This window comes from Rhododendron vialii, chromosome 2a (assembly GCF_030253575.1).
Source record: "Rhododendron vialii isolate Sample 1 chromosome 2a, ASM3025357v1".
NCBI classification, from domain to species: domain Eukaryota; kingdom Viridiplantae; phylum Streptophyta; class Magnoliopsida; order Ericales; family Ericaceae; genus Rhododendron; species Rhododendron vialii.
The window spans coordinates 47,037,993-47,064,807 of NC_080558.1; the positions used below are offsets into that span (position 1 = coordinate 47,037,993).

The window sequence follows — 26,815 nt, forward strand, 5'->3', positions numbered from 1 at the left end:
AGTTGGCCGCCCTAAACGCCGCAAACCCTTACATCTACAATCCGAACAAGTTATATTCGAGCTTCATGTGGATCGACTCGGACTTTCTCGCTATACTATTCAAATCTTTAGTTGTAGTCCGGTTAATAAATAATTGAATTTGACAGCCGTTTGGTAAACTTCAACGACTACCGAATGGGGTCATCAGTACTTTAGCTAATGGCGAAGAGTAGCTAAGCTGCATGGCCATTTCCTTTTTCACTCCAGGACAATAGTTAAACCAAAAAAGTAATACGAACAAAACTACAGAAGCAAGCTACCACAATAATAACTTCTAATAAGGAAAAAGACGGCCCGATCTTATGGTAACAACATCCTCAAAATTCTCTAGAACTGACATCCCCACTGCACCGTAAATGCAGCTTCTCCAATAGTCTTCTGTTTAAACTTTAAACAATACATATCATCAAGGAAAGAACAAAATTTCATGAAAAACTACGGGAAAAAAAAGAAGTTAAAATCAGTCTCAGGCAAAAGTCCTTGCTAATTCCTCATTCCCAAGCCCCTTCTGTGGTTGCAAGCGGTGGTGCAGTTGCAGCATCCCACCCACCACCAGCAGGTGGCACTGCACAGTTTATAAGATGCCAACCAAAATTAGCAACAAAGGGATATCTTTGTAAAACATGCGTGCACAAAAATTAAAACATAATCATCAATACTGAACGTTTAGTGAAACCAAAATAGGCGCAACTGTTTCACCCTGCCACTGGGTATCACCCCAGTTACCAGCGTCCAATGCACCAAGTGCTGGAGCACCATAATCTGCATAATCTTGGACAGGAGCTTCTTCGTCCTGTTTCTCCTTTGATTCCTCAGGCTCGCGGTAGAAAAACAAGTCCACCTGAGAATAGGAAAGCAGGTATGTGGGAAATATACAACTCGAAAAAATATTTATATAAAAAAAAAACTAATATACATCAAGAGTACGAAATTCCACACCACTTGAAGAAAAATGCAAATACTTCCACAAGATATTTACCATCACATCCCATTTATGCCCTTGAGGAATTGAGTTGCGCATCTGAAGAATCATCCTTGCTAGCAGCCAGAACAGACAGCCAATGTTGTTCTTACCCTTGTTATTGGCAGGCATGCCAATGTCAACATACTGCATTGGGGAATCAATGTCACAGAAAGCAATGGTAGGAATGTTCCCCAGGGCTGCCTCTTTAATAGGCTGCAAACAGTTTAGGTTACCAGGATAAAACGGAAAAAACAACACATAAGTTGACCACAACGTATTTGGTCCTCTACTTTAGCCTTCAAAAGTATACCCACCGCCCATCATGTGTAACTATGGCTAAGTGAAACTTCGTACTAAAACAATAATCCACTTAACATTCAATCCCGTGGAAGTAGTTAACATTTGAAAGAGGTATCGAGTCGATTGACCTGATGGTCAGTTCTTGGGTCAGTAAGGATCAAAAGACGAGGCTCGCTAAATGAGGTCTGAAGCTGGTTGGTGAATGTTCAGGGAGTGTGACGACTAGCTATAGCATGAGCTCCAATGTACTGCGCAAACTTCAGGACCGCCCTTTGACCGTACGGTCTAGCAGACTGAACAATGATATCCTGAGGGTTCTCAATCGCAATAATAACCCTGGCAGCCATTAAGAGCTTCTCCCATGTTTTGCCAAGGTTGATGATGTAATGCCTAAGAAAATTATAAAGACATTGCTTAATATAATCAGCAAGATGCAAAAAATTGGGCTTACCTAGATGCTAGAAGAATCACAGAGACTATTTGGAGGCACATTATTACACCACATCATCAATTCTATGCATAATCACAATCTTTAGTGCCAGAAGCAAGTTGCTCCAAACGATGCATTATTAACATAACTGCAAGTCATTACGGTCTTGAACTTCCAAAAACAAGATAAGGAAAGCAATTTGCTATCAACTAACAAAACCCATATCGTGAACATAAGGATGCATCCTTATACTGTCGTCGGTTTCAAATAAGAAAACCTAAAATCCAAGTCTTACAAAGGTAGATACATCTCCACCCAATACTTGATTCTTCTTGGTTTACTAGATCTGGTCAAATTACATGGCAAAAGAAGCCAATGCATCTTACTGTGCCATACATAGAAAGAAATCTCTATGTATTTCTTAGATGGAATATTGACCGGCTCAACCGGTTTTGGTCCGGTTTATCCGATTTTCATTCATATATGGGTCATATTTTGAGCCCAACACATCAAAAAATTCACAATTCAACCCACAAAATGTCAACCAAAAATTCATCATTCAACACTTTTTTTTTTGCCTAACAAAAAACGATCAATTTTGAGCCCAATACATAAAAAAAAAAAACCCATAAAAACATAATTAAGCCCATAAAAATACTCGTAGTTTGTGTGTGTGTGTGTATATATATATATATATGATCGATTTTATATAATAAATATATTTTTTACACCAATATACACCACAAAATATCAACCAAAAACCCATAATTCAACCCCTCCCCTATGTTTATATATATAACCAGTCCGATTTCGATCGGTTTTTAAAACACATAGACCGGATCGAAATTATTTTTCCGGTAATTTTATAAACCGGAACCGGATCGAAATTATTCAACCGGTTTAAAAAATTCGGTTCGATCCGTTTTTCTGGTTTCAATCAATTTTCCGATCTCGACTAACAGCCCTAGGCACCGCACACGTGATACCCAGTGTGTTGTACCCAGATGGATTTCATGTTAAAGAGAAGCTGGCAAATATATATGCACATTATTCCAACTCGGAATTCAACCCAGATGGATTTCATGAAAATTTGGGCAAAGCATTAATTGGAAAAGAGGATACTGACAAATTAACTGAAAATTTAATTTCTTAACAACTCTTTCGGCTACGGTTAGCAAGATATTGTTTGGTTGTTTCTTCTACCAAACATCATTAATTGTAGGAGTGGAAGAGATATATCATAATCACTTCATACCCTCTCTGCGTACGTTTTAATTGTTGCATTATGAATTGCTCATTCACACACTGTATCAGCAGACTGTTTAGAGCATCTCCAATCCAACACCCTCCAAATCTCTATTTGAGATGATCAAATTAATCTATTTTATTTAAACAGTAGATTTAGAGGATTGTACTATTTATCTCAACTCTAACCCAATACTCTATTTCTCAACTCCAACACATATTTGGAGGAGATCCTCTATTTTTTCCTTCATCCTCTATATTTAGAGGATCAAAATTCATCCTCCCAAATAGAGGAGAGTTTTAGAGGATGGGTTGAAAAATATTTTTCCTCCAAAATAAAAAAATGAAGTATGGGTTGGAGATGCTCTTGTAACCACAAAGTTAATTACTCAATTTGAAAAAAGAGAATAAATTCTATCCACTTTATGTACTTGTGGTACTCCATATAGCACTATGTACTTGTGGTATATATAGCCTACCCAATTTGAAAGGAGAATAAAAATTGTATTTCTCGCGGGTGAAAAACCCCACTTTTCAACCACCGCCTATTGTGGGTTCCATTTAGCATTTATTATTGTAATATAAACCGTTTGTATTATAAGACCCGCGTAGTACGTAGTAATTACAAAAAATCAGCTTAATCGGATATCGATTGGTATATCAAAATTTAAATTTTTATTTATAAAATGGACGGTCCAATTTTGTATAAAGATACACTGTCTATTTTACAAAATAAATTCAATTTTCGATACACCTATCGATGCCCAAATGAGTTTATTTTTTCTATAGTTACACTATTATGTAAGGCCTAACAAGATGGACGGTTCATATAAACAATAAACATGGTAGGACACAAAAAGACAATGGTGAAAAAATTGAATTTTTTACCACCAACGGAAAGAATATAATCTCATTTGAAAATTTAATTAGAGATCAACATTTTAAACAAATTTCTCTTATCATGAAGAAGCAATAATCCTCAAAAAATTGACAAAAAATAAATAAATGCAAAAAAAATTTAAATAAAAAAAAAAAAAAAGCTAAGTGGCTTATTTAGCCGAATGGCCCCGTAATCTATTTGCTATACGTACATCAGTTTTTCAATTTTTGCCATTAGGCCCGTTGCATATAGTTTTTCGGTTCTCCAGGACGGAACGACCAAGGGGGCTCAGTGGGGCTCGGGCCCTCCACTTTTTAGTTTTTAAAATTTTTATAGGGCACAAATTTATTTTGCTTCATTTTTGTGCTAATAAAAATTTATTGTGCTTTATAGGGTACCAATTCATATGTGATCATAAAGTTTATGATTCCTAAAAAAAAAGTGATGTGCTCCATAGGGTACAAATTCATACCTACCATATTCTATTTCTGGACTAATATCTTTTGTTACCAGATTTTGTATTTCTTGTATATCAACTGATTAATTAGCCAATTTTCAATACCAACATTTTATTGGTCGATTACTTAAAATTTTGAATATATACCAATTTTTGCATTTTTAATTTTTGGTTCGTCGAAAATTAGAAATCATAAACTTTGCTAGAGGTTAGTAATATGATGGGTATACACATTAACAAATGCTGGTCCATGGAGCTATCGTGGGGCCAAAAAGCATTCCCGGCCTCATCCATTTTTTTTTTTTTTTTGAGTTTAGTTTGCATAAATTTTACAAATATTTACAAAAAGAATCATAATATCTCAACCGTTGATAAAAACTAAGAACAATTTTTATTTTGAGCGCACTAAATTATAGTGAATGATACTGTGTGTCGTCGAATGATATGATAGAAACAATACTCGAATAAAATTTCATTTTTTTCAAACTGTTCCATAAAACTTGAATGACTTGATTTAATTTTGAAAGATTATGGATCCAAATTTAAACATATGATTCCGTATTACCACTATCTTCCTGTTATCGCTACTTAAAACGTTGCTCAAACACACACATGGGTTGTTCCAGTGGTTCAGGCGGATGCCCAGATTTTGGAAGCAGTTACGGACTCTCTCTCATGTTTTGATAGTCAGGGATGCCCGGACTAGCTTACGTGCCATCAACTAATTCCCTCCCCTATTCAGTCAAATGCAAGCCCATTCACACTAGGACTAAGATTTTCATAAGAAATTTCTTTCTTGTTACATACTAGGGGTGTGGACGAGTCGGGTTCGGCCCCGAACCCGAACCGAAGGAGTGGGGGGTAACCGTCCGCGTGCCCAATTTTTTTGGTCGGGTCGGTCGGGTCCAACCCAAACCGAAGTAAACTATATGAATTCGTTGCCCTTTTGTCGGGTCGGGTCGGGTAAGAAAAACAGGCACCCCGAGCCCCGAACCGAAAATTGATTTTTTTGGAAAAATGTACCCGTACCCGACCGAACCACATGTTCGGCCCCGCCCGAAACCCTTCGGATCGGGTCGGGGCTCGGTTTTTTTCACACCCCTATTACATACTCATCTTTTTGGGCTGATTTTCCAAACAAACTTTGCGCTTTCTTTGTCATCAAGCCCAATTGGAAATGGGTCAGATAGCTTGGAAACGAACTGAGCCAGAGCCCATATGGTGTCCAATTTATCAGCAATCTGAAACAATAGACAGGGTTTCTCTTCCACTCCCATTTCTTCATTCCGCAGTCCCCTGTTGAGAAACCCTACGACGGCAAGCGGAAGACAAATCTAGAGAGAGAGAGAGAGGCAAAATCATGGAGGCTGCTGCAGCACCGAGGTCTCTGTCGACGAAGGAAGCCGACATTCAGATGATGTTGGCTGCCGAAGTCCATCTCGGGACAAAGAGTGTCGATTTTCAGATGCAGCGATACGTATTCAAGCGGAGGAACGATGGTTAACTATCCTAGCCTCTTTCTTCCTTATATCACTATCATTTTCTTCACTTTAACACATGCATATGTATATATCTATATAATCGTGTTACCTATTGTGTTTTTTTTTTCATTTGAGATCTGAGACAGTGCTAATAGTTAAACTCTGTTTGGTAAAGTTGTCAATTTTTGTTTCTGTTTATCAGTTTATCAAGCTTGTTTCTGTTTACGCTAGTAAAACACTCATAGGGAATATGTAGGCTGTAGCTACAGAGATTTGATGCGTGAACAAAGCCATGGTAAGTAGTGGGTAGTGTTCATCCGTGTTTGGAGGTGCTGAAACCTGTTTACGAAATAATTGAAACCGGAGTTTTTGGGGTTTCCGAAATTTTGGAAATGTTGTAAACGTTAACAACTTTGAAGAAACAAGAACGGCCACCAGACATGTTTTATTCGAAAATTTCCAGAAACCAAAACAAATAACTATAAACAGATTTAAGGTGAGACTGCAGTACCTAAGTCACGGGATAATGGCTACAGGGTTGTCTATCAAAAAAAAAAAGGCTAAAGGGTTCTTGGTATTTCCAAGTGCAAACGATACTCCTACATACATAAGTGAAGGCTAGTTTTGCATGCTTCACATAAGCGAAAAATAAAGCTCCTAAATCCAAGGGCACAAATCAAGGGTGTGAAGATTTTTGTGGGGAGAACCCATGCTGGTGTCGACTCTCTTTTCTTTGGTGTATAATTTCATGTACTGTTGATTTATGCATGTATCATGAATTTGGTATTCATCATTTTTGGAGATATTTGACATCGACATCCTTATTTTCATGTACTATGGATTTTAAGGTTCTCTTAGTTGAAACAGTATAACAATGCATACTTATGTGCACTATATGGGTTTTGTTATTTGATAGCAAATTGCTTTCTTCTTTTGTTTGGAAGTTCAAGACCGTATTGACTTGGAATTAGTAATTCTGACCAACTTGCTTCTGGTACTTCAAGTTAAAAGTTATGCATAAAATAGTCTCCATGATTCTCTAAGTATATATGTTAGCCCAATTTTTTTCATCTTGCTAATGATATTAAGCAATGTCATTTATATTTTTGTCAGGCATTTACATCATCAACCTTGGCAAAACATGGGAGAAGCTCTTAATGGCTGCCAGGGTTATTGTTGCAATTGAGAACCCTCAGGACATCATCGTTCAGTCTGCTAGACCGTACGGGCAGAGAGCGGTCCTGAAGTTTGCGCAGTACACTGGTGCTCATGCTATAGCTGGTCGTCACACTCCCGGAACCTTCACCAACCAGCTTCAGACCTCATTTAGCGAGCCTCGTCTTTTGATCCTCACTGATCCAAGGACTGACCATCAGGTCAACAAATTTTTACAACTTCCATGGTATTGAATGTTGAGTGGATTATTGTTTTGGCACGAAGTTCCACTTAGCTACAGTCCCAACGATGGGTGATCGGTATAATTGTAAAGGCTCAAGTGGATTACCAAATACTTTCCACATTGTGTTCGTCTTATGTTCTGTTTTTTCTGTTTTAACTTGGTAACCCAAACTGTTTGCAGCCTATTAAAGAGGCAGCCCTGGGGAACATTCCAACCATTGCTTTCTGTGACACTGATTCACCAATGCGGTATGTTGACATTGGCATTCCTGCCAATAACAAGGGTAAGCACAGCATTGGCTGTCTGTTCTGGCTGTTGGCAAGGATGGTTCTTCAGATGCGCAACTCAATTCCTCAAGGGCATAAATGGGATGTGATGGTAATATCTTGTTCAATTATTTGCATTTCTCTTCCAAGTGGTGTGGAATTTCTCAATCTTAATGTTTTATTTTTTTTGCAAGTATTTTTCCTAGTTGTAAATTTCAATGTTCTAAAAGTCGCTAGGCGCTAGTTGGGCGGTCGGCCACCTTCGAGCTATTAATCGGATTAATCGGGCAATTAATTGGTGCATATTCGTTAGTAATCGGCGATTAATGGTTAGTCGGACCTAATCGGATAGGCTCCGCCAGCGATTAATCGCCGATTAATTTCTTGTTTTAAAACACTAGTAAATTTACCTCATACCTGCTTTCCTCTTCTCAGGTGGACTTGTTTTTCTACCGTGAGCCTGAGGAATCAAAGGAGCAACAGGAAGAGGAAGCTCCTGTCCAAGATTATGCAGATTATGGTGCTCCAGCACTTGGTGCATTGACCGCTGATACCTGGGGTGATGCCCAGTGGCAGGGTGATACAGGTGCCCCTGCCATTGCTGTTACTCCTGGTTGGACTCAAGAACCAGGTGGGTATTGTCTTTCTGCCTTTGAATTATTGAATACTGTAAACTGGATATCTGTCTAGCTTTCATTGTTATATGTTCGAGTAGCATGGTTAGCTGATAGCCCTTATGAGCTTCATTAGTCTGGTCATTTTCCCTTAGCTGACTACTGTTTTGGTTTCGCTAATACGTTAGTATTTATGATTATGTTTTTATGTGTGCGTATGTTTTACAAAGATGTCCCTTTGTTTCTAATTTTGGTTGTACTATGCATCTTATAAATTGTGCAGTGCCAGTTGCTGGGGATGGGTGGGATGCTGCAGCTCCACCACCGGTTGGTCCGGTTCCAACCCCAGAAGGAGGAGCAACAGGCTGGGAATGAGGAATCAGCTACGACTTTTGCCCGAGACTGTTTTTAAACCTTTTTTAGGTTTCCATGTGATTTGTTCTTGCAGTTGTGATATTTCTTGTTTAAACAACAGACTATTGGTGAAAGCTGCATTTAACGTGCAGTGGGTGTTCCAGTTCTAAAGAATTTTGAGGATGTTAGTTCGAGTAGTTCTGGGCAATGTTGTAGTTTTGCCTGCTGTTGCCTGTGCGACTTGGTTTGAAATTTCATATTTGTTATGTATTGATGTTGGTTGGTTGAAATGAGTAGCGGCTTATAGATCTAAGAACCCTCTTCGAGGGTGCTTTTGTTCATGCCGCCAAATCCGGCCTCTAATAACCCAGTCTAATTTGAGGCAAATTCTATACATTCATTGTAGATTTAAAGCCCGGAAGCAATTCATCAGTTGCCAATAGATTATTGGTTAAGTTAGATGCAATGCTACATGCACGTAGGGGCCATGACTCAGCAACAACATATAACGAAACGTCTCCTGGTAATGCAATGGGAGTGGCTTCCTTGAAAGCTTTTGTTAATAAATTTTTAGATTGTACTAACAAATTACCTTTATGTGTGATTTGTATGTTATTGATGACACGTCAGAATCTCTTAGATTTTGCTTTCAATTTTGAACAGTGAAAGGGCATAGTATCTTCAGATCCTTCCCCACTCCTCGTCGGGAAATTATTTAGTAGTTCCGGAGTACCAGCTCACTCAACTCATGTGGTACTCCCAACAATTAGAGGTCGCCATCTTAGCTTAATGACAGTGAACTGTACGTCCTTGTTGCCTTGAATTAATGGAGCCCCTTTTCAAGTTAAGTGGCGTTAACGTTTTCCCCAACCCCAGTAGAAGCGTTGTCATTGGATAGTGGTGATTTTTGCCAAAAATCGAGAGTCTTGGAATTCAACATGGTGTTCATTATTTCGCCATGAATTGTGTCGTATTTTTCATTTTCAAATTTTTAAGGTTAAGAACTACTGTTGTATAGCTATATTGTTCTTAAAAATTATTTGGCTGAAGAACACTGAACACCCACGTACAAACTACAAACATGATGGTTTTCGGAGAACAAGAATACCCACAAGTGTAAGTAGAATTACAACTGTGTCCTGTCATCAAACTTCCACCTTTCTAACCTAGCTTGTAAGTTCATTTTCCTTCTCGTACCTCCACCATCTTATGATACACAAAGTGGGTAATCAGCTCACAGCAGGATCTTCATTGGATCTGGGTTCACAAATCCGTTTTGTGTTTTTCCTTTTTCACCACAATCCCAAACAAGACCCTAATCAAAATTTTCTGTTACTTATTTTTGAAGATCTCTTTAACTCCTTAAAAGTTTGTCTTCGTCCCATGTATTAAGCTCCACGAATGCTTTGCTTGCTTCATATGTTTAGTCATTTGGGTTCTGTTATGTCTCTTTCTTGGTGCACATAGTCATAGATTTGGCAACACTTTCTGCCATCCTTGTGTGTTTGAATGAATATTGTCAGACATATTCACCCAGAGCAGGGGTCACTGGAAAGCAGCTATTTAGTCCCAGGAGTTCCTTAGAACTCTGCAGCGGTACTACAGTAATGCCAACAATATTACACGAATGCTGAAAGCAAGAAGCACGAGGGAACATTTGTATTCTACGGATCTCCAACATTGACAGCTGTATACACAAGCAAACATTAGTATTGCTGTGTATATCTAGTTGGTATAAGTCGATGGGCAACTGCATACAAGAGCGAACATTAGTATTCTACGGATCCCCAACTTTTACACAGCGGAAGGGGTAGGGAAAAAACTACCGATCCTCGCTATTTTCATTTGAACACATGTATGGGGATCGTGTAAAGTAATTCACTACCAGGCCCATGAAGTTAATGAGTGTCCTTATGCTGTACGTTTGATTCCTCTTCAGTCCTTATATTGTACATTTAATTTCTCTTTAGGAAGTTGGTTATAGGTGTTCATGTTAAATGATAAAACGTAGTGGTAAGGTAAAGGCAAAAGCCAAAGCGGAAAAGTAAAGTTTTTGAATAATTTTGAAAGAGGAATCTTGGGAAAGTTTTGGCAAATGTGGTATATATTTCGTGGTAGAAATTGTGGTCAGAGGAATATATTTTTGCAATGCGACAACTATTGTGGTGACTTTGTTTTTCTGGTATCTTGTCTCTGCCCTTAGAATTTCGGCAAGTCTAGTTTGAAAAAGATTATTAATTTAGTGCTCTTAGATATCGTCACATGGTGCCCCAGATCCCTCTTCTATTATATTGGTGCATCAGACCCCTCTTCTTCATGATGTCAATGTGGAGCCATTAAATCACACATATAGTGGTAGAAGGGCATGGGGCAAGGTCACTGACTAATTTTACTTGAATTTGGTTTGGGATAGAGATCGTGTGAGCTGAACACTATCATTCGATGAATCAAACTCAACTTTGACGTGATTCAAAAATACAACTCTTGATTAACTGAAATAGCTTATGTTCAACTAGGTGATAACTCTCATGAATGTATCAAATTTGCCTCAAATTACACAGGGATATTGGAGGCTGGATTTGAAAGCATCAACAAAAGTGCCCTAATAGAACGTGCTTCGCTACTCCTTTCAACCAACATCAATGCAATTGAACCATGAAATTTCAAATCATGTCACATAGGCAACAGCAGCAAAACTAATACTTGAAAATGGACGAACAGTAGTTTGGTACTTTAGCTAATGGCGAAGAGTAGCTAAGCTGCATGGCCTTTTCCTTTTTCTTTCCAGGACAATAGTTAAACCAAAAAAGTAATATGAACAAAGCTACAGAAGCAAACTACCACAATAATAACTTCTAATAAGGAAAAAGACAGCTCAATCTTATGGTAACAACATCCTCAAAATTCTCTAGAACTGACACCCCCACTGCACCGTAAATGTAGCTTCTCCAATAGTCTTTTGTTTAAACTTTAAACAATACATATCATCAAGGAAAGAACAAAATTTCATGAAAAACTACGGGAAAAAAAAGAAGTTAAAATCAGTCTCAGGCAAAAGTCCTTACTAATTCCTCATTCCCAGGCCACTTCTGTTGTTGCAAGCGGTGGTGCAGTTGCAGCATCCCACCCGCCACCAGCAGGTGGCACTGCACAGTTTATAAGATGCCAACCAAAATTAGCAACAAAGGGATATCTTTGTAAAACATACATGCACAAAAATAAAAACATAATCATCAATACTGAACGTTCACCTTTAGTGAAACCAAAACAGTAGTTAGCCAAGGGAAAATGACCAAAGTAAAGAAGCTCACACAGGATATCAGCTAACATTCTATTCGAACATTTACCCACCTGTTTCTTTAGTCCAACCAGAAGCAAGAGCAACAGCACTAGCAATGGCAGGTGCAACTGTTTCACCCTGCCACTGGGCATCACACCAGTTACCAGCGTCCAATGCACCAAGTGCTGGAGCACCATAATCTGCATAATCTTGGACAGGAGCTTCCTCTTCCTGTTGCTCCTTTGATTCCTCAGGCTCGCGGTAGAAAAACAAGTCCACCTGAGAATAGGAAAGCAGGTATATATGAAGGAAATATACAACTAGGAAAAATATTTATATAAAAAAAACTAATAGATATCAAGAGTACGAAATTCCACACCACTTGAAGAAAAATGCAAATACTTCCACGAGATATTTACCATCACATCCCATTTATGCCCTTGAGGAATTGAGTTGCGCATCTGAAGAACCATCTTTGCTAGTAGCCAGAACAGACAGCCAATGATGTTCTTACCCTTGTTATTGGTGGGAATGCCAATGTCAACATACCGCATTGGGGAATCAGTGTCACAGAAAGCAATGGTTGGAATGTTCCCCAGGGTTGCCTCTTTAATAGGCTGCAAACAGTTTGGGTTACCAGTGCTTCGTTCGCTCCGATATAAGGAATAATGCCCAAGCGTAGGGTTTGTAGGGTTTAATATGTCAGTTGAAGCATAATAATCCGGAAGACCGGAATCGTACCCACGAGAATAATTAGTACGGCTTGGTTGGATTTGTAGAAGTAAGCACGGGTTTTCGGCTTTTAGACAGTCAACTTTGTTTTACGTTTACGGTGAAAAGTAAAAAGACTAAATTAAAAGCGAATAAATTAGGATAAAAAGCAGGTTAAGTCTAGGAATTACTAACACCCACGACTCGAGTTAAATCACATTTTCACCAAATTACACAGTTTAAGATACTCAATTAAGGTTCTTAATCTGGAAGATAGAATGATTCGATTACCAAGCTAGCTCTAGAATTTATTTAGCAAACACCTCGAGCGACAGAGCTCCGAGCATCATGTGTGGTAAGTAGGCAATGATCTTACCGACACATGATCAAGGAGATTAACACCTTAGCAATTTGACAAATAAACCCGAACCCCACTTCAATTTTTGAACCAAAGGTTTACTTTATGCTGAAAAATGCAATTTTACTTGAGCCATGAGGTGCTAATCATCCCATGACCTAACTTTGAAAAACTACTCATACATATCTATGAAGATAAGAGCAAGCAAAAATCTACTTAGCATAATTGAAATAACAAAGCTAGAAGAAAATTAGATTAAACGATAGATCGGAGTAGTGGCTATAACTTTAATGAAGACTACAATAATAAAAACTAATTAACTAAAGCAGAAAATTAAATTTAAAGTGCTAGAAAATGAAGAACAATTCAAAAAGCAAGTAAATCTAGGCTAGATCTAAATTATGCAATATAAAAGTTGTTTGTACAATGTGACATCACGCCTTTTATATTCTCCAAGATACGCACACGGAATATTTTCCAGGAGATCCAAAAAATCCACCTCTGATGCCTCCGGTAACGATGCAGAACACCTTAAGCCGTAGTGCTAAGGTCCTCGGTACTGATTGAAACTTCCTCCTCCCATCAATGCCGAAGCAGGTTATCTGTTGCCACTGAGATGCTAGGTACCGATGGAGGATTTCCTGGTTTATCGATGCCGAATGGTCTAACTTCAGCTCTTGGTCTTGCTCTCTGCCTTGGCGAGCCGTCGGGTCGCCTTTGTCTTGTGACATGCCTTAGGCCTCACAACTCCTGTTATTAGGAAAATTCCTACAAAACAAAACAAAACTACCTTACATGCAAAAATAACTAAAAACAACATAATTAAGGACGAAATTAAATAAAACTAGATAACTAGCTCACCCTACATTGCATTATCGGATGCTGATCAACCAGGTTAAAACGGAAAAAACAACACATAAGTTGACCACAACGTGAAAAGTATTTGGTCCTCAACTTTAGCCTTCAAAAGTATACCCACTGCCCATCATGTGTAACTATGGCCAAGGGAAAACTTCGTACCAAAACAATAACCCACTTAACATTCAATACCGTGGAAGTAGTAAACATTTGAAAGAGGTATCGAGTCTATTGACCTGATGGTCAGTTCTTGGGTCATTAAGGATCAAAAGACGAGGCTCGCTAAATAAGGTCTTAAGCTGGTTGGTGAATGTTCCGGGAGTGTGACGACTAGCTATAGCATGAGCTCCAGTGTACTGCACAAACTTTAGGACCGGCCTCTGACCGTATGGTCTAGCAGACTAAACAATGATATCCTGAGGGTTCTCAATTGCAACAATAACCCTGGCAGCCATTAAGAGCTTCTCCCATGTTTTGCCAAGGTTGATGATGTAAATGCCTGAGAATATTATAAAGACATTGCTTAATATAATCAGCAAGATGCAAAAAATTGGGCTTACCCAGATGCTAGAAGAATCACAGAGACTATTTGCAGGCACATTATTACACCACATCATCAATTCTATACATAATCTCAATCTTTAGTACCCGAAGCAAGTTGCTCCAAACGATGCATTGTTAACATAACTGCAAGTCATTACGGTCTTGAACTTCCAAAAACAAGATAAGGAAAGTAATTTGCTATCAACTAACAATACCCATATCGTGAACATAAGGATGCATCCTTATACTGTCGTCAGTTTCAACTAAGAAAACCTAAAATCCAAGTCTTACAAAGGTAGATACATCTCCACCCTATACTTGATTCTTCTTGGTTTACTAGATCTGGTCAAATTACATGGCAAAAGAAGCCAATGCATCTTACTGTGCCATACATAGCAAGAAATCTCTACATGTCAAAATCCATGATACACATGATACAAGCACAAATCAACAGTACTTCACTATGAAATTATACACAAATGAAAACAGGGTTGACACCAACATGGGTTCTCCCCATATAAGTTGTCACACCCTTGATTTGTGCTTACGTGAAGCAAGCAAAACTAGCCTTCACTTTTTAGGAGTATTGTGTGCAGCCCTCCCTTAGAGCCTTAGATTGTGTTCGCTTCGGGTCAGTAGAACCACCTCCTCTCATCTCTCTATCGCTCTCCACTTATTACCCCATAAACCTCTATCAAAACACAAACTAGAGTCTTAGACTCTTAGGAAGCATGATTTGGAAATACCAAGAATCCTGTAGCCATTATCCCATGTATCATTTCCCATGACTTGGAGACTATTGTCATACCTCAAATCTGTTTTCAGTTTTTTTTGTTTCTTGTTTTTGTAATTTTTTAAAGGAAACATATTTGGTTTGCTGTTTTTGTTTCTTCAAAGTTGTAAACTTTTACAAAATTCAAAAAATTCTGAATACCAAAAGCTCTTCTTTTTCGCATATTTTCATAAATAGTTTGGGAGACTTAGCCAAAAGTCCCTCATATTCATTATTTTTGAGCTTAATGACAAATACATTTGCAATCAAACATAAAGACAAATGTGTCTATGAAAGTACCTAAAATCCTATGGTACCCTATAAAAGTGCCTAAACCCTAGGATACCCTATATATGAAAGTGCCTAAACTACTAAAACTCTATAATAGGAAAGTGCACTCTAAAACCCTATGGAAGTGCCTAAACAGATTTCGGCCTTATGGCTAAAAAATTCAAAAAGTTGAAGGACCTCCAATTAAAACTATTTTGCTGGTGTTCTTCCCTTAAATGAAAACTATTTTACGGTCCTTATGGCTAATTTTCCCAATAGGTTTGGGCGCCTCCCAATTAGAGGTGTCAAATGCTCGTTTAACTTCATGCTAACCGTGCTTCATGCCATGCCGTGCCGGCCCGTTTACTTTATTTACTTAAATCGTGTCGTGCCGTGCCGTTTGTCAATCGTGTCGTGCCGTGCCGGCCCGTTTACTTAAATCATGTCGTGCCATGCCATGCCATTTGTCAATCGTGTCGTTTCGTGTCATGCCGATCCGTTTCTGAAATCGTGTCGTGTCGTGCCGGCCCATTTTCTTAAGTCGTGTCGTGCCATTTTCAATTGTGTCATGTCGTGTCGGTCCGTTTTCTTAAATCGTGTCGTGTCGTGCCAGCCCGTGTTCTTAAATCATGTCGTGCCATGCCATTTTCAATCAGGTCAAGATGTGCCGACCTATTTACTTAATCGTGTTGTGTCGAATCGGGCCGGGCCGGGCCGTTTTAAGTCATATCGTTTTAGTCTGCCCTAACATTTGGTTTCATATTAAATTACTCTTGCACCACAAATATTTTGATAAGTTTTTTTAATTTTACTTGTTATCTTGTATTGTAATGTTAAATTTGCAAACCAAAGGTCCAAAGCCTATTTAATTTTACTAACAAAAACAAAACAAATATTTTTACCGAATAAAATTTGATAGTTTTTTAAAAGTAAAAAAATGATTTTTTAAAAACATGATTTTTTAATAAATTGTTTTTTAAAAAAAATTAAATATCTTAGTTGTTTATCTTTAAAAAAAAGTAAACAAATATTTTTAACGGAATAGAAATTGTTTAATTTTTTAAAAATTAAAAAAAAGAAGCCATTTGGCTTATTTTTTTTTTTTCCCGTGCCTCATGCCGTGCCCTGTGGTGCCCATGCTAGTGCCTGTGCTCGTGCCTTGCTAGAACCGTGCCGTGCCGTGCCGTTCCTGTCCATTTTTCGTGCCCATGCCCGTGTCGTGCTTTGTTATGCCAGGCCAACTTTTGTGCCGTGCCGCCCACTTCAGTACCCGTGCCTTGCCCCTAGTCCACTACAATCGTGCTGTGTCGTGCCGTGTCAGGCCAATACCGTATCTGTGACGTGCCGTGCTATCCCGTGCCCGTGTCGTATCGTGCTGGCACGGCCCATTTGACACCTCTACTTCCAACCCGGATGAACAGTACCAGTACTCACCATGGCTTTGATTCATGCATCGAACACTGTAGCTACACATTCGCCTTTTTCCGCCCCACTACCAACTCTCTCCCACTGTACCTACATATTCACTTTATATCATTTACATTTACGGTAAAAGTAATAAGGGCAAAATAGTAAAAACATTTACAGCATAATTGTTTCTTCGGAAAATTCCTGACCGGTCCATATTTTACATGGGATTTTATGCAAACTTTTTTTTAAAGTGTTATCCCATTTGGACTCTTTTTAAAAATGTTTTTACTATTTTGCCCTTATTTCTTTTCATACCCCAATAATTCACACCCCTAAGAATTTACCTCCCAAAATTCACACCCTTAATAATTTACACTTCCGATAATTCACACCCCTTTATAAAATTCACACCCGTTTGCAAGAATTCACACCACCCTTTTTGTAGCCTTGATGTGAATTTTTGAGGTTGAGATGTGAATTCTTGGTGTGAATTTTGCAGAATTCGCACCCTTTTGTAGAATTTACACCCGATCTGCTTAATTCACACCCCAAAACTACATAATTCACACTCCTAAATGCAAAATTTACCCCATATTACCACAATTCATACTTCTTCTTTTTTACAAAATTCACATCCCAAGATTTTACGCTATTTGCAGAATTCACGTCCATACGCTGCATCAACATATATACATAGTACATATAGAGATATCCCCTCATTCTCCTATCTTTATTATTATCTTAAATAAATAAGGCACGAACGGTGAGATAAAAGCATTGGATCGGCCAAAGATTCGAAAAAAAAAAAAAAAAAAACAGAAGAACCTACAAAGTAGCTTTTGTCCGTCGATTCACATCCATCTCAAAGACCATGGCGATCTTCAATCGACGGTCCATGAACCAACATCTTCAGGTTGAACATCAGATCGGGCCTCTTGATCATCACGAAGTTGATATTCAACGGCTCCCCAAACGGAACTCCGACGCCGCCGGTAGTAACCACCAGTTCTTGCCCTTGATTCAGCGTCGAGAACATCGTCCAGGCCAGCAACCACTCCAGATGGCTCGCCATCAACAACCTGTTCGGAACGACGTGGAAGCGAAAACTCGTAACTGTTTATATCTGTTTTTTCAATAATTCTAGTACCACGTACACTTACACACCCAAATACACATCCACACTCACATGAGTGGTGGGTCCCACACACACTTGAGGTGTTAGTGTGTGTGAAACCCACTACTCATGTGAGTGTGGATGTGTGTTTGGGTGTGTAAGTGTATGTGATGCTAGCAAGGTTGCTGTTTTTTTGCACCAAACCTTAGATCAACGATGGATGGTCATTTAATTAAGTATTGATTAAATTGGGCATGCCTATTACTTTTTCGGGATAAAAATTAATGAGTCACATTAATTTTGTAATTTGGACCAAGACCCAGTTAATTTTAGCATAGAAATTTGGCCCATGTTATATTTTTCGGTTATCACTTGGCCCATGCCATTTGACTTTGTCAAAATAGCTCTATTATGCTTAGTTTACACGTGGAGGAGAAGAAAATCAAGTTATGGGGTCCCATTACCCCATGATTTTACAAGAAAAAGGAAGTGGAGTTCATGGGTAAGTTGTTTTTCTTCGAGTGCCATAAACCGCCAAGTATTGTTAGTGGGAAGTTGAAGTCGGACACTTGGCAGCACATGGAGCAAACATGGGATATTTGTCAACTCGTGGTGAAAGGGGAAATCTTATTCAGGAGAGATTATTTCATGCCTCCGGGCATAGCCACGTGGTGCCCCGGGGCTTTCTGCACCACACATTTCAGTGGGGGGCCACTGAAATGTGTGGTGCAGAAAGCCCCGGGGCACCACATGGCTATGCCCTTGGAGCATAGTATAATTTTTCCTTATTCAGACCTGTATCAGTGCAGATTTGACCTATAAATACTAGTTTGCACGACTAAAAAAGGGGTTCAACACCAATTAAAGCCTAGTGCTTCAAAACAATTTTCTATTTTCACCAAAGTAGATTATCGAAAATCTAGTATTCATCGGCCCTCGTGTCACTCCTTTTTACTTTTATTTTTACTCAAACTTTATTATCACAATGTAATAAAGTCTACGTTTTACGATCTTCAAATTTCCTATACGACTAGGAAGTTCTAAGTCTTCGACCGTGTGGCAAACCACGAACCTCTTTGTGATCATTATCCTTTGGATTACACATAATCGCTCTACGAGTTAAAAGTCACGATTCACGTCAATCGTCATCCGAAGTTAGGCGCTACAAGTCTTGGCACGTCCGCACGCAACCAACCAATGCTTGCAAATGCATCCGCGTCTTGCTTGGCGTACGTGTGTCAAAAACGAGAGTTTTCAGTAACGTACTGGTGTCCGCCGTCGGAGAACCATGACCCTAACGACTTCGACACCATGCTCAAATTCATGGAATTCAGATCCGAACAACAAACGCGAGAAGAGAGAGAGTCGAAGGAGAGAATTTGGTTTTCCTACTTGAGTTTGTGAATCTGAACTCCAATTAGTTTGTGAATTTGGTTTGGCATATCGTGTTTGCGGGTGAGGCGAGGATTTTGGGGGTATAGGGTTTGACATTGGGTGGGGTAGAACGAGCACGCGGAGACAAAATGAGGTCAGCTTGGAAGAACCCTTGTTTCTTCTTTTTGATTACTCAGTGTGTTTGGGCTAACTTAAGTAAATTCTCACAAGGAACTAATTTTTCCGTCCACCGACGAATGACCCGATAGAAGTCGGGGAAAAAATCTGCATGAGCTGGCCCCACAACATAATTCCTTCTTCTTGGTTGCTCGAGTAGCTTGCAGGTTAGAGTTGAGTTCAATAATTAAGCTTTTTAAAACAGATACTAGCTACTACAGGATATAAACAAGTCGATTTGGTTTGACTCTAAAATTTTCTACACATGAGACCCACATGCATATATAATATATATGGTGGCTAACATTAATGTGCCTGGAAATATATAACCGCTAGTGTTAATTAGTACATCACGCTTCGCGCCATGCCATGTGCTCATTCTTGCACAACATAATCTTTTCGGTAATCGATTGTGCAAGTTAATCACAATTATATCTCTTGTAAAAGTCATGTAACAAAGTTGGACAATACAAATGAAACGCCTTCTTCAAGCATAAAATTAAGTGGACATGGTACGAAAAAGTGAAAATATTAGGACTATATCAAAGCAATATGTTGGATGTCTGAAAATTGTGCTAAAATCTTGATTGGATAGGCAAAAGAAATACTATTGATAAAGGAATAGAAAGTACAAGGATAAAAGACAAAAAAAACAACTTAAGGGAAACGGTAAACCAACGGGTGCCTAAATCTCAACTACATTGACACTTAAATATACACACCGACGATCATATGACACCTGGCAGCACAAAAGGAAAATTGCAAGGGCTCGGCAAGGTACCAAACATCTACAAACAGGAAATCGAAGGAACAAAACAAAATAGTTTCTTGCCTAAAACAAGGCAGTTCCCAACAAACAAGACTAAATAGAAGCAAGGCCAACGCAACATTTATAAATTTTGGGTGATAATTTTTATTTTGACCCCATTAAACTAAGTTACAAAAGCAGATAAATATAGGATATTGCGGTGATATTGCGGTGCTGAAAGCACTCATTTTGTTTACAAGTTTCGAGTTAATCCAGTAAAAACACCCAAGAAGCGGGGCCAGAATCGATCCTGACTTTTCAGGGACTTAAAAAGAAAATTAAAAAGTGAGTTTTTTTTTTGGACTATTATAAGAGCATCCCATTATGATAAGTAAATGGGCATGGATAAACAAATTTAACAATAATGCTCAAAAAATACTTCACATTATAATAAGCAAAGTTACAAGCTTTTTAGCAAATAATCAAATTCCACACATTCCATAACCAAACTTAACAACTTTTATCAATAACCAAAACTCAATAACCAAACTCAAAACTCAATAACTCAAAAAACACCCCACATTGGAATTGTCTTATCGAGACGAATAATTTGGTGTGATCGGATGCGTGATTGAACTCATTTGCGATTGGACAAATGTGTATTGTGTATTGTGGGGGATTTTTTGGTTAGAGATGCAAAAATAACCAATGTGGGAGTAGAGATTGTTAAGTTTAATTATGGACTAAATAGATAATTAAATGTTAACGTGACACATTTTGATTATTACCACTGCGGATGCTCTAAGAGGTAAAAAAGTTTGAGAGGTCTCCGAAATCCAAATTTTTTGAAGACCTAAAGCGGTCACAACACAGATTTTAATTCAGAACCGGTTTGTGCGCGTAAGTCAGTCCACACTTACTATCAAAACAAAAACGTGAAAAGACAAGCTTTCAACCTAAATTACAGATGGAAGTCAAACCCAAATTCTTTCGATTAGCATTTCAACTTTCAATACACAACCTGGATGTGCCCATTGTCCACACTTCACGCCATCGTTTGAGGAATTTGGACGCATATATACTATTATTACTGTACTTCTAGAAGACGTTCATGCACGCCTAAAGTGTGAGAAAACTGTTGTTCTTGTACGATCAAGGAGGACTTTAAGGTAGGTGGTGAGAGGTTCCGCATGAATATAATTGGTTTCCAAAATTCCAATGATTGCTGTCCCATGAAGCCGCCCACATGATTCATGCACATTCTTCGTTTTGGTTTCAAGGAATACGGATTGAAAACTGGATTTAAAAGGCCGGCCAGTTATCGTAGGATTCGGCTTCTACTGACAAATTATTCTCAAACTCTATAATGAACATTTGTTCCGGAGAGGAAGGAAAGAAGCAAATGATCGCGGCACGCGAAACGCAAATAAGCCGCGTTGAGGCGGAGAGGATACGGAGGGAGAAGCTAAACTGTCGATTCAACGAACTCCGAAGTGTGGTGCCGAACGTGTCGAAGATGGACAGAGCATCTGTACTCACCGATGCAGTTGCCTACATCAAACAACTTAAAGCACAGAGAGAGGAACTGGGGGCCCAAGTCCGAGTCGAATCACAAACCGCAGCAAAGGTGTGTGTCGCGAGCACATCAATCGCCGGCGGTCATCATGCGGTGCCATCGTTGGGCGAAGTGGAGGTGATGATAGTAGGATCAGAAGCGATGATTCGGGTGCAGTGCGTGGACGCGAATTACCCTTGTGCAAGGTTGATGGAAGCTCTTAGAGGATTAGATATTGAAGTTTATCACGCCAGCATGACGAAGGTGAAGGAAATTATGCTTCAAGATGTTGTCGTTAGGGTTCCTAAAGGATTTACAAGTGATCAAGAGGCCTTGACAACTGCTATTCAAAGAAGATTTCAGATTTAAGTTTTCAATTCAGTTAGCGCACCAAATAACCTAGTCCCACCGTCCCAATTCTTTTTGATCTTTTTGGGAGTTCGTGGTATTTTTTAATTAATTATAGTATATCTTTCAATCTATAATATTTTAGGTGCTTTGAAAATTTTGTTTAAAAGAGCTCATTGAGATCTATCAAATAAAATCTATATTACATATAAAAAATATTATCAATTAAAATTTATAATCAATGTTTTATACGGTTAGAATGAAACAAGGGATAAAAAAAAATGAAAACGGTGGGAGTATTTCCCAATGGGATGAAAACTACCGTAGTTTCTAGTTTCTTGGAAGAGAAACTCCCTTTTGATAGAGCAACCACTCTAACGTTCAGACTGCAATAAAACTGATAAATGCATAAAAACGGACTCTGAGGATTGGTTGTCATTGATAGGTTTTTTTTTTTTCTGCTCATGCAGTGAATGTATTGTGAGATTCTAACTTCTTTAGCATCGGGAGTGACGAATGTGTTGAATCACTCTTGGACAGGAGAAGTTTTTGTGTAACACTCCGACTTTTATAAACAAATAAGACGCTAGAAAGAGTTAGAAGAAAATAATAATAGTAATAAGAAACTAACATTTAGCAAGTCACTTGCCATTAGAATTTAGAGAGTATACTAAGTTGTGATTCAAGATTTATAAAAATTAGAGTATTTTCAATGTATCTATCAATTTTTATTTTACATATATCGCCCCAACCCTATTAACAGTATCACGACACAAAAGTGAGGCAAGAGTCCCTGAGAGGCGGAGAGCCGTAAGGTTCAATGAATAATTCAGAAAGAATCGAATTAGATAGCACTCCTAGATTTTGTGAGATAATATTGGATTTTATTAGATATTATATTGATTTTGCTAGATATTACTTAGATTATATAAGATATGATTAGGATTTTCTATATATGATCTAGATTCTTCTTCCATTAGTATAAATAGGCTCCTTCCCTAGGAGAAGGAAAAAAAATAAATTAAAACATGAGGTGAGTTTCACTTCCCCTACTGCCGTAAATACGCACTCACACTTGCACTTGTATAAATCTATATAATCTCTTCTCTAATTTCCTATACAAATTCATAGTAAAAAGAAAAGTAGAAAAATGGCCTTCAATAAATGATTCCGTAGGATCAACCCAATTTGGGGTTGATTCGTTTTATAGGTTTGAAAAAAAAATATGGATCATATATAATTTATTCCTTTATGTTCGTGGATATGGTCTAAGGCTAAAAGAAAATGAAACAAGCTTCGCACATAATTTGTGGTTTGGCTCGACTCGTAGTCTGACCAAACTCAAGCTCAAGTTTGGACTGGTTTTCTAAACAAACTCAACACAGTCTATGAGAGAGATTATAATGATAATAGTAATAAAATAGATGTAGGGATAGCAATGAAAAGTAATATTAAAATAATAATTGATAATCAATGAATTAACGTGAGTGTATAATTATTTGGTCCAACAGGTTCCGGAATTAATAAGTAGGTATTCGCACGGTAAATTGTGTTTCTCGGATAAGGTTAATTACGAATATACTCTGACTACATATTATTTTTCTAAATCTTGTTTTGCGATTGTTTTATGAAACCTTATGTTGAATAAAAATAAATTATATAGGTAAAATTGTGAAAAGAAAAAGATTTTTATAAAAAAGACATGGAATAATTTTCTTAAAAGGAAGTTTAATGGATATTGGTGTAACATCTAGGCGAAGAGCTCTGACGAGCTATGTTTGAATTGGCTCCTATGGATTGTGGAAAGGATACGGCCGGATATCCATTTGATTGATATCAATTCCATTGTTTTGCTGTGGTCGCTTCCCGAGCTACTGGATTACCGCTCATGATGGTCAAGATGATAAGTATGATCAAGATGATAATATGATGAATATGATGATAATGATATATCCTCTTTGTCTCGTTTGTGGTGATTGCAACTTGAATATGATCGTTCTCTCTCTTACGATTTTGCCAGCTGATGGATTATTATGCTATGTTTTTATCATACTTAATCTCATGTTTATTATGTGGCCTTTTATATCGTAATTTACTGAATTTGTATTTCATAAAACCTTTTCAGGAAATCAGAATTAAATAAGGCTTATCCGTTACGTATGAAAGATATCAGTTGTCATGGGCAAATAAGAAAATAATGTGTTAATGAGTGGCGTTTGTGTGTGCGAGCCACAATTATAGAATTTTAAAGTTGTAATCGATAAGCACGCTAGATAGCTCTGAATATAATGTTTCATTAATTTTTAATTTACGGTTCTAGTAGTTTTGAATAAAATAATAATAATAATGATAATATTCTTTTTTTTGTGTGATATCCAGACCTAGAGTGATTTTTATTAAATCACTGGCCATATCACGAATTTTTATCCATCAAATTTGGGTCGTGACATTTTGAGTGTCCAGCGGATACCGCACACGTGATACCCCGATACCCCGTGTGTGGTACCCACATAGATTTCATGTAAAAGAGAAGCTACCAAATATGCACATTATTCCAACTCGGAATTCTACCCAGATGGATTTCATAAAAAATTTGGGCAAAGCATTAATTGGAAAAGAGGATACTGACAAATTAACTGAAAATTTAATTTCTTAACAACCCTTTCGGCTACGGTTAGCAATGTATTGTTTGGTTGTTTCTTCTACCAACCATCATTAATTGTAGGAGTGGAAGAGATATATCATAATCACTTCATACCCTCTCTGCGTACGTTTTAATTGTTGCATTATGAATTGCTCATTCACACACTGTATCAGCAGACTGTTTATAACCACAAAGTTAATTACTCAATTTGAAAAAAAGAATAAATTCTATCCACTTTATGTACTTGTGGTACTCCATATAGCGGATGCTGGGAGCATGTTGCACAGCTATGTGTTGTGCAGCGTGCTGCGTGGCTGCCAGTGCCGCTTGCCGGCATCGGCCCGATGATCGGAGACGTTCACTGCGTAAAACTCGTCGAGTACTACAAGTGAACCAAAAATCAACCCGATCAAATATCGTTAAGTGCCTCATCGGAACACATATATCTTGGAAAAAAATGAATCCTAATGGATACGAAACACTGGATAAAAACCACTGAATCCATTCTTTTTGAATTATATGTGTTCTGATGAGGCACTTAACGATATTTGATCGGGTTGATTTTTGGTACACTTGTAGTACTCGACGAGCTCTACGCAGTGGACGTCTCCGATCATCGGGCCGATGCCAGCAAGGCGGCACCGGTGACCGCGCAACACACTGCACAGCACGTAGCTGTGCAGCTGATGAGCACCCAATATTGTAGATATTTGATGCGACTAGTCCCATTTTATGTTGTTTTAACTTGCATTTATCTAGCTTTTATTTGATACTACACGTAAGGTGTGTTTTTAGTGTTTTCAGATAAAACGTGCAAATAAGGCGCATTTCAACGCCATGGATGACCCAAGTGCTTCCAAGTACCCGAAGACCCTGTCGGCCCCTTAAAATCTGTCTTAAGTATGGAAAAATGATTTTCTGAAAAATTATCGATTTTCGAGATTAAAAATGGCGATAATTGATCTTTGAATTTTCCTAAGAGTAACTACAAAGTTATAAGGTTTTATTTGAAAAGCAAGGTCATATTTTGATCATTTTTCTCTTGAGAAAAATGTGCAGTTTTCTATTTTACACTAAAAATGGGGGGTTGACATTTTAATTTAATTGGAATCTTGAAATTTTGGTAATGCCATTGTTTTCAAATGGGGGGTACTTTCTTATTTTCATTAAATAAATTAAAATAAAGAAAAGGTAAAAGAAAGGTTTAAAATATAGTCTTTACTTAAGTTTAGAGAATGAAAATAAGGTGCTGTGAAGCTGTGGAAGCTGCTGGGAGCCGTCGGGTGCCAAGTTTTGAAGGCTGGCTTGAAGACTGGAGATAACCTCCCCGTATCAATACAGTCTTATTCTGTATCGATACGCATTAGCTTCGTGGGAAGGCAAGTTTTGTTGTATCGACACGGTCTTAACCCGTATCGATACGGGATCACTACGGGAAAATGTCCTTTTCAACTTAGCAGCGTGGTATCGATACTTTGCTTAATCCGTATCGATACCACGAGCCTTCGGCCAGATATTTGCTGCTTTTTGGATCTTCCATTTATGGAATAGTTGCTACTTTTGGTATGTTTATAGGATATTTGTTGGAAGAGAAGTTGAGTTGTATAAATACCCTTCTCTCTCACTTTAGTTAAAAAAATCTACTTTATGTTCTAGCTTTAGTTCTCTCTCTAGAAGAGACCTCCATTGTTGTTCATGCTTTTCCTTTTGTAATTTCCTTAGAATTCAAGTAAGTATTTATTTTATGTTAATTTCTCGTTTATTAATGTTGTAGCTATGCTTTGGATCTTTGCATAAATCAAGTTTATTTTCGTTTTCTTCGGTTAAATCTTTTGCTCTATTTTCTTACCATGTCTAGTCTTTTAGCTATGTGTGAGTAGTCAATAAGGCTTGGCCATGGGTGAATAACACCTTGTGACTTTGGTTAATCTTGCCCTTCTCAACTTAAGACTTGAGGTTTGGTTTGTAAATGTGCGTGGTTCGCCTTTTATGTAACAAAACTTGTCGATGTTAACCTCCGGTGATCATATGTTTGCACATATGGTTCTGTGAGCTATGTCCCGCCTCGTGTTTGTCAAAAGAACCAAAGAACTTGCTCGCTTTCCAAACCATGCTTCTAGTTCTTGACCTTGATATTTAGTTTGAATGCAAGTCTTGGCGTTGTTAATCTCCGGTGATCATGTGCTCGCTCACATGGTTCCGAGAGCGATGTCACGCCTTGTGT

General features: G+C 38.2%; 2 protein-coding genes and 2 pseudogenes across 2 annotated transcripts; 2 read left to right on the forward strand and 2 right to left on the reverse strand.

Moving 5' to 3' along the window:
- Positions 1–296: 296 nt before the first annotated feature.
- LOC131316707 (small ribosomal subunit protein uS2-like) lies at positions 297–2,079 on the reverse strand (annotated as a pseudogene).
- Positions 2,080–5,538: 3,459 nt separating this feature from the next.
- On the forward strand, positions 5,539–8,719 carry LOC131316705 (small ribosomal subunit protein uS2-like). Its single transcript, XM_058346141.1, has 5 exons — positions 5,539–5,814; positions 6,910–7,172; positions 7,376–7,573; positions 7,897–8,092; positions 8,359–8,719. The coding sequence occupies exons 1-5, from the start codon at positions 5,676–5,678 to the stop codon at positions 8,448–8,450; spliced, it is 888 nt and encodes a 295-aa protein (XP_058202124.1). The 5' UTR covers positions 5,539–5,675; the 3' UTR covers positions 8,451–8,719.
- Positions 8,720–11,258: 2,539 nt separating this feature from the next.
- Positions 11,259–14,265, reverse strand: LOC131316706 (small ribosomal subunit protein uS2-like; annotated as a pseudogene).
- Positions 14,266–21,370: 7,105 nt separating this feature from the next.
- On the forward strand, positions 21,371–21,999 carry LOC131316389 (transcription factor MYC4-like). Its single transcript, XM_058345735.1, has one exon. The coding sequence runs from the start codon at positions 21,411–21,413 to the stop codon at positions 21,966–21,968; it is 558 nt and encodes a 185-aa protein (XP_058201718.1). The 5' UTR covers positions 21,371–21,410; the 3' UTR covers positions 21,969–21,999.
- The last annotated feature ends 4,816 nt before the right edge of the window (positions 22,000–26,815 follow it).

Excerpts from the sequence above, each read along its gene's own strand:
- LOC131316705 (XM_058346141.1), top strand. The coding sequence starts at position 5,676 with ATGGAGGCTGCTGCAGCACCGAGGTCTCTGTCGACGAAGGAAGCCGAC. Across the intron at positions 7,173-7,375 it reads ATCCAAGGACTGACCATCAG|CCTATTAAAGAGGCAGCCCT; the intron begins GTCAACAAATTT and ends AACTGTTTGCAG. Across the intron at positions 7,574-7,896 it reads GGCATAAATGGGATGTGATG|GTGGACTTGTTTTTCTACCG; the intron begins GTAATATCTTGT and ends TCCTCTTCTCAG.
- LOC131316389 (XM_058345735.1), top strand. The coding sequence starts at position 21,411 with ATGAACATTTGTTCCGGAGAGGAAGGAAAGAAGCAAATGATCGCGGCA.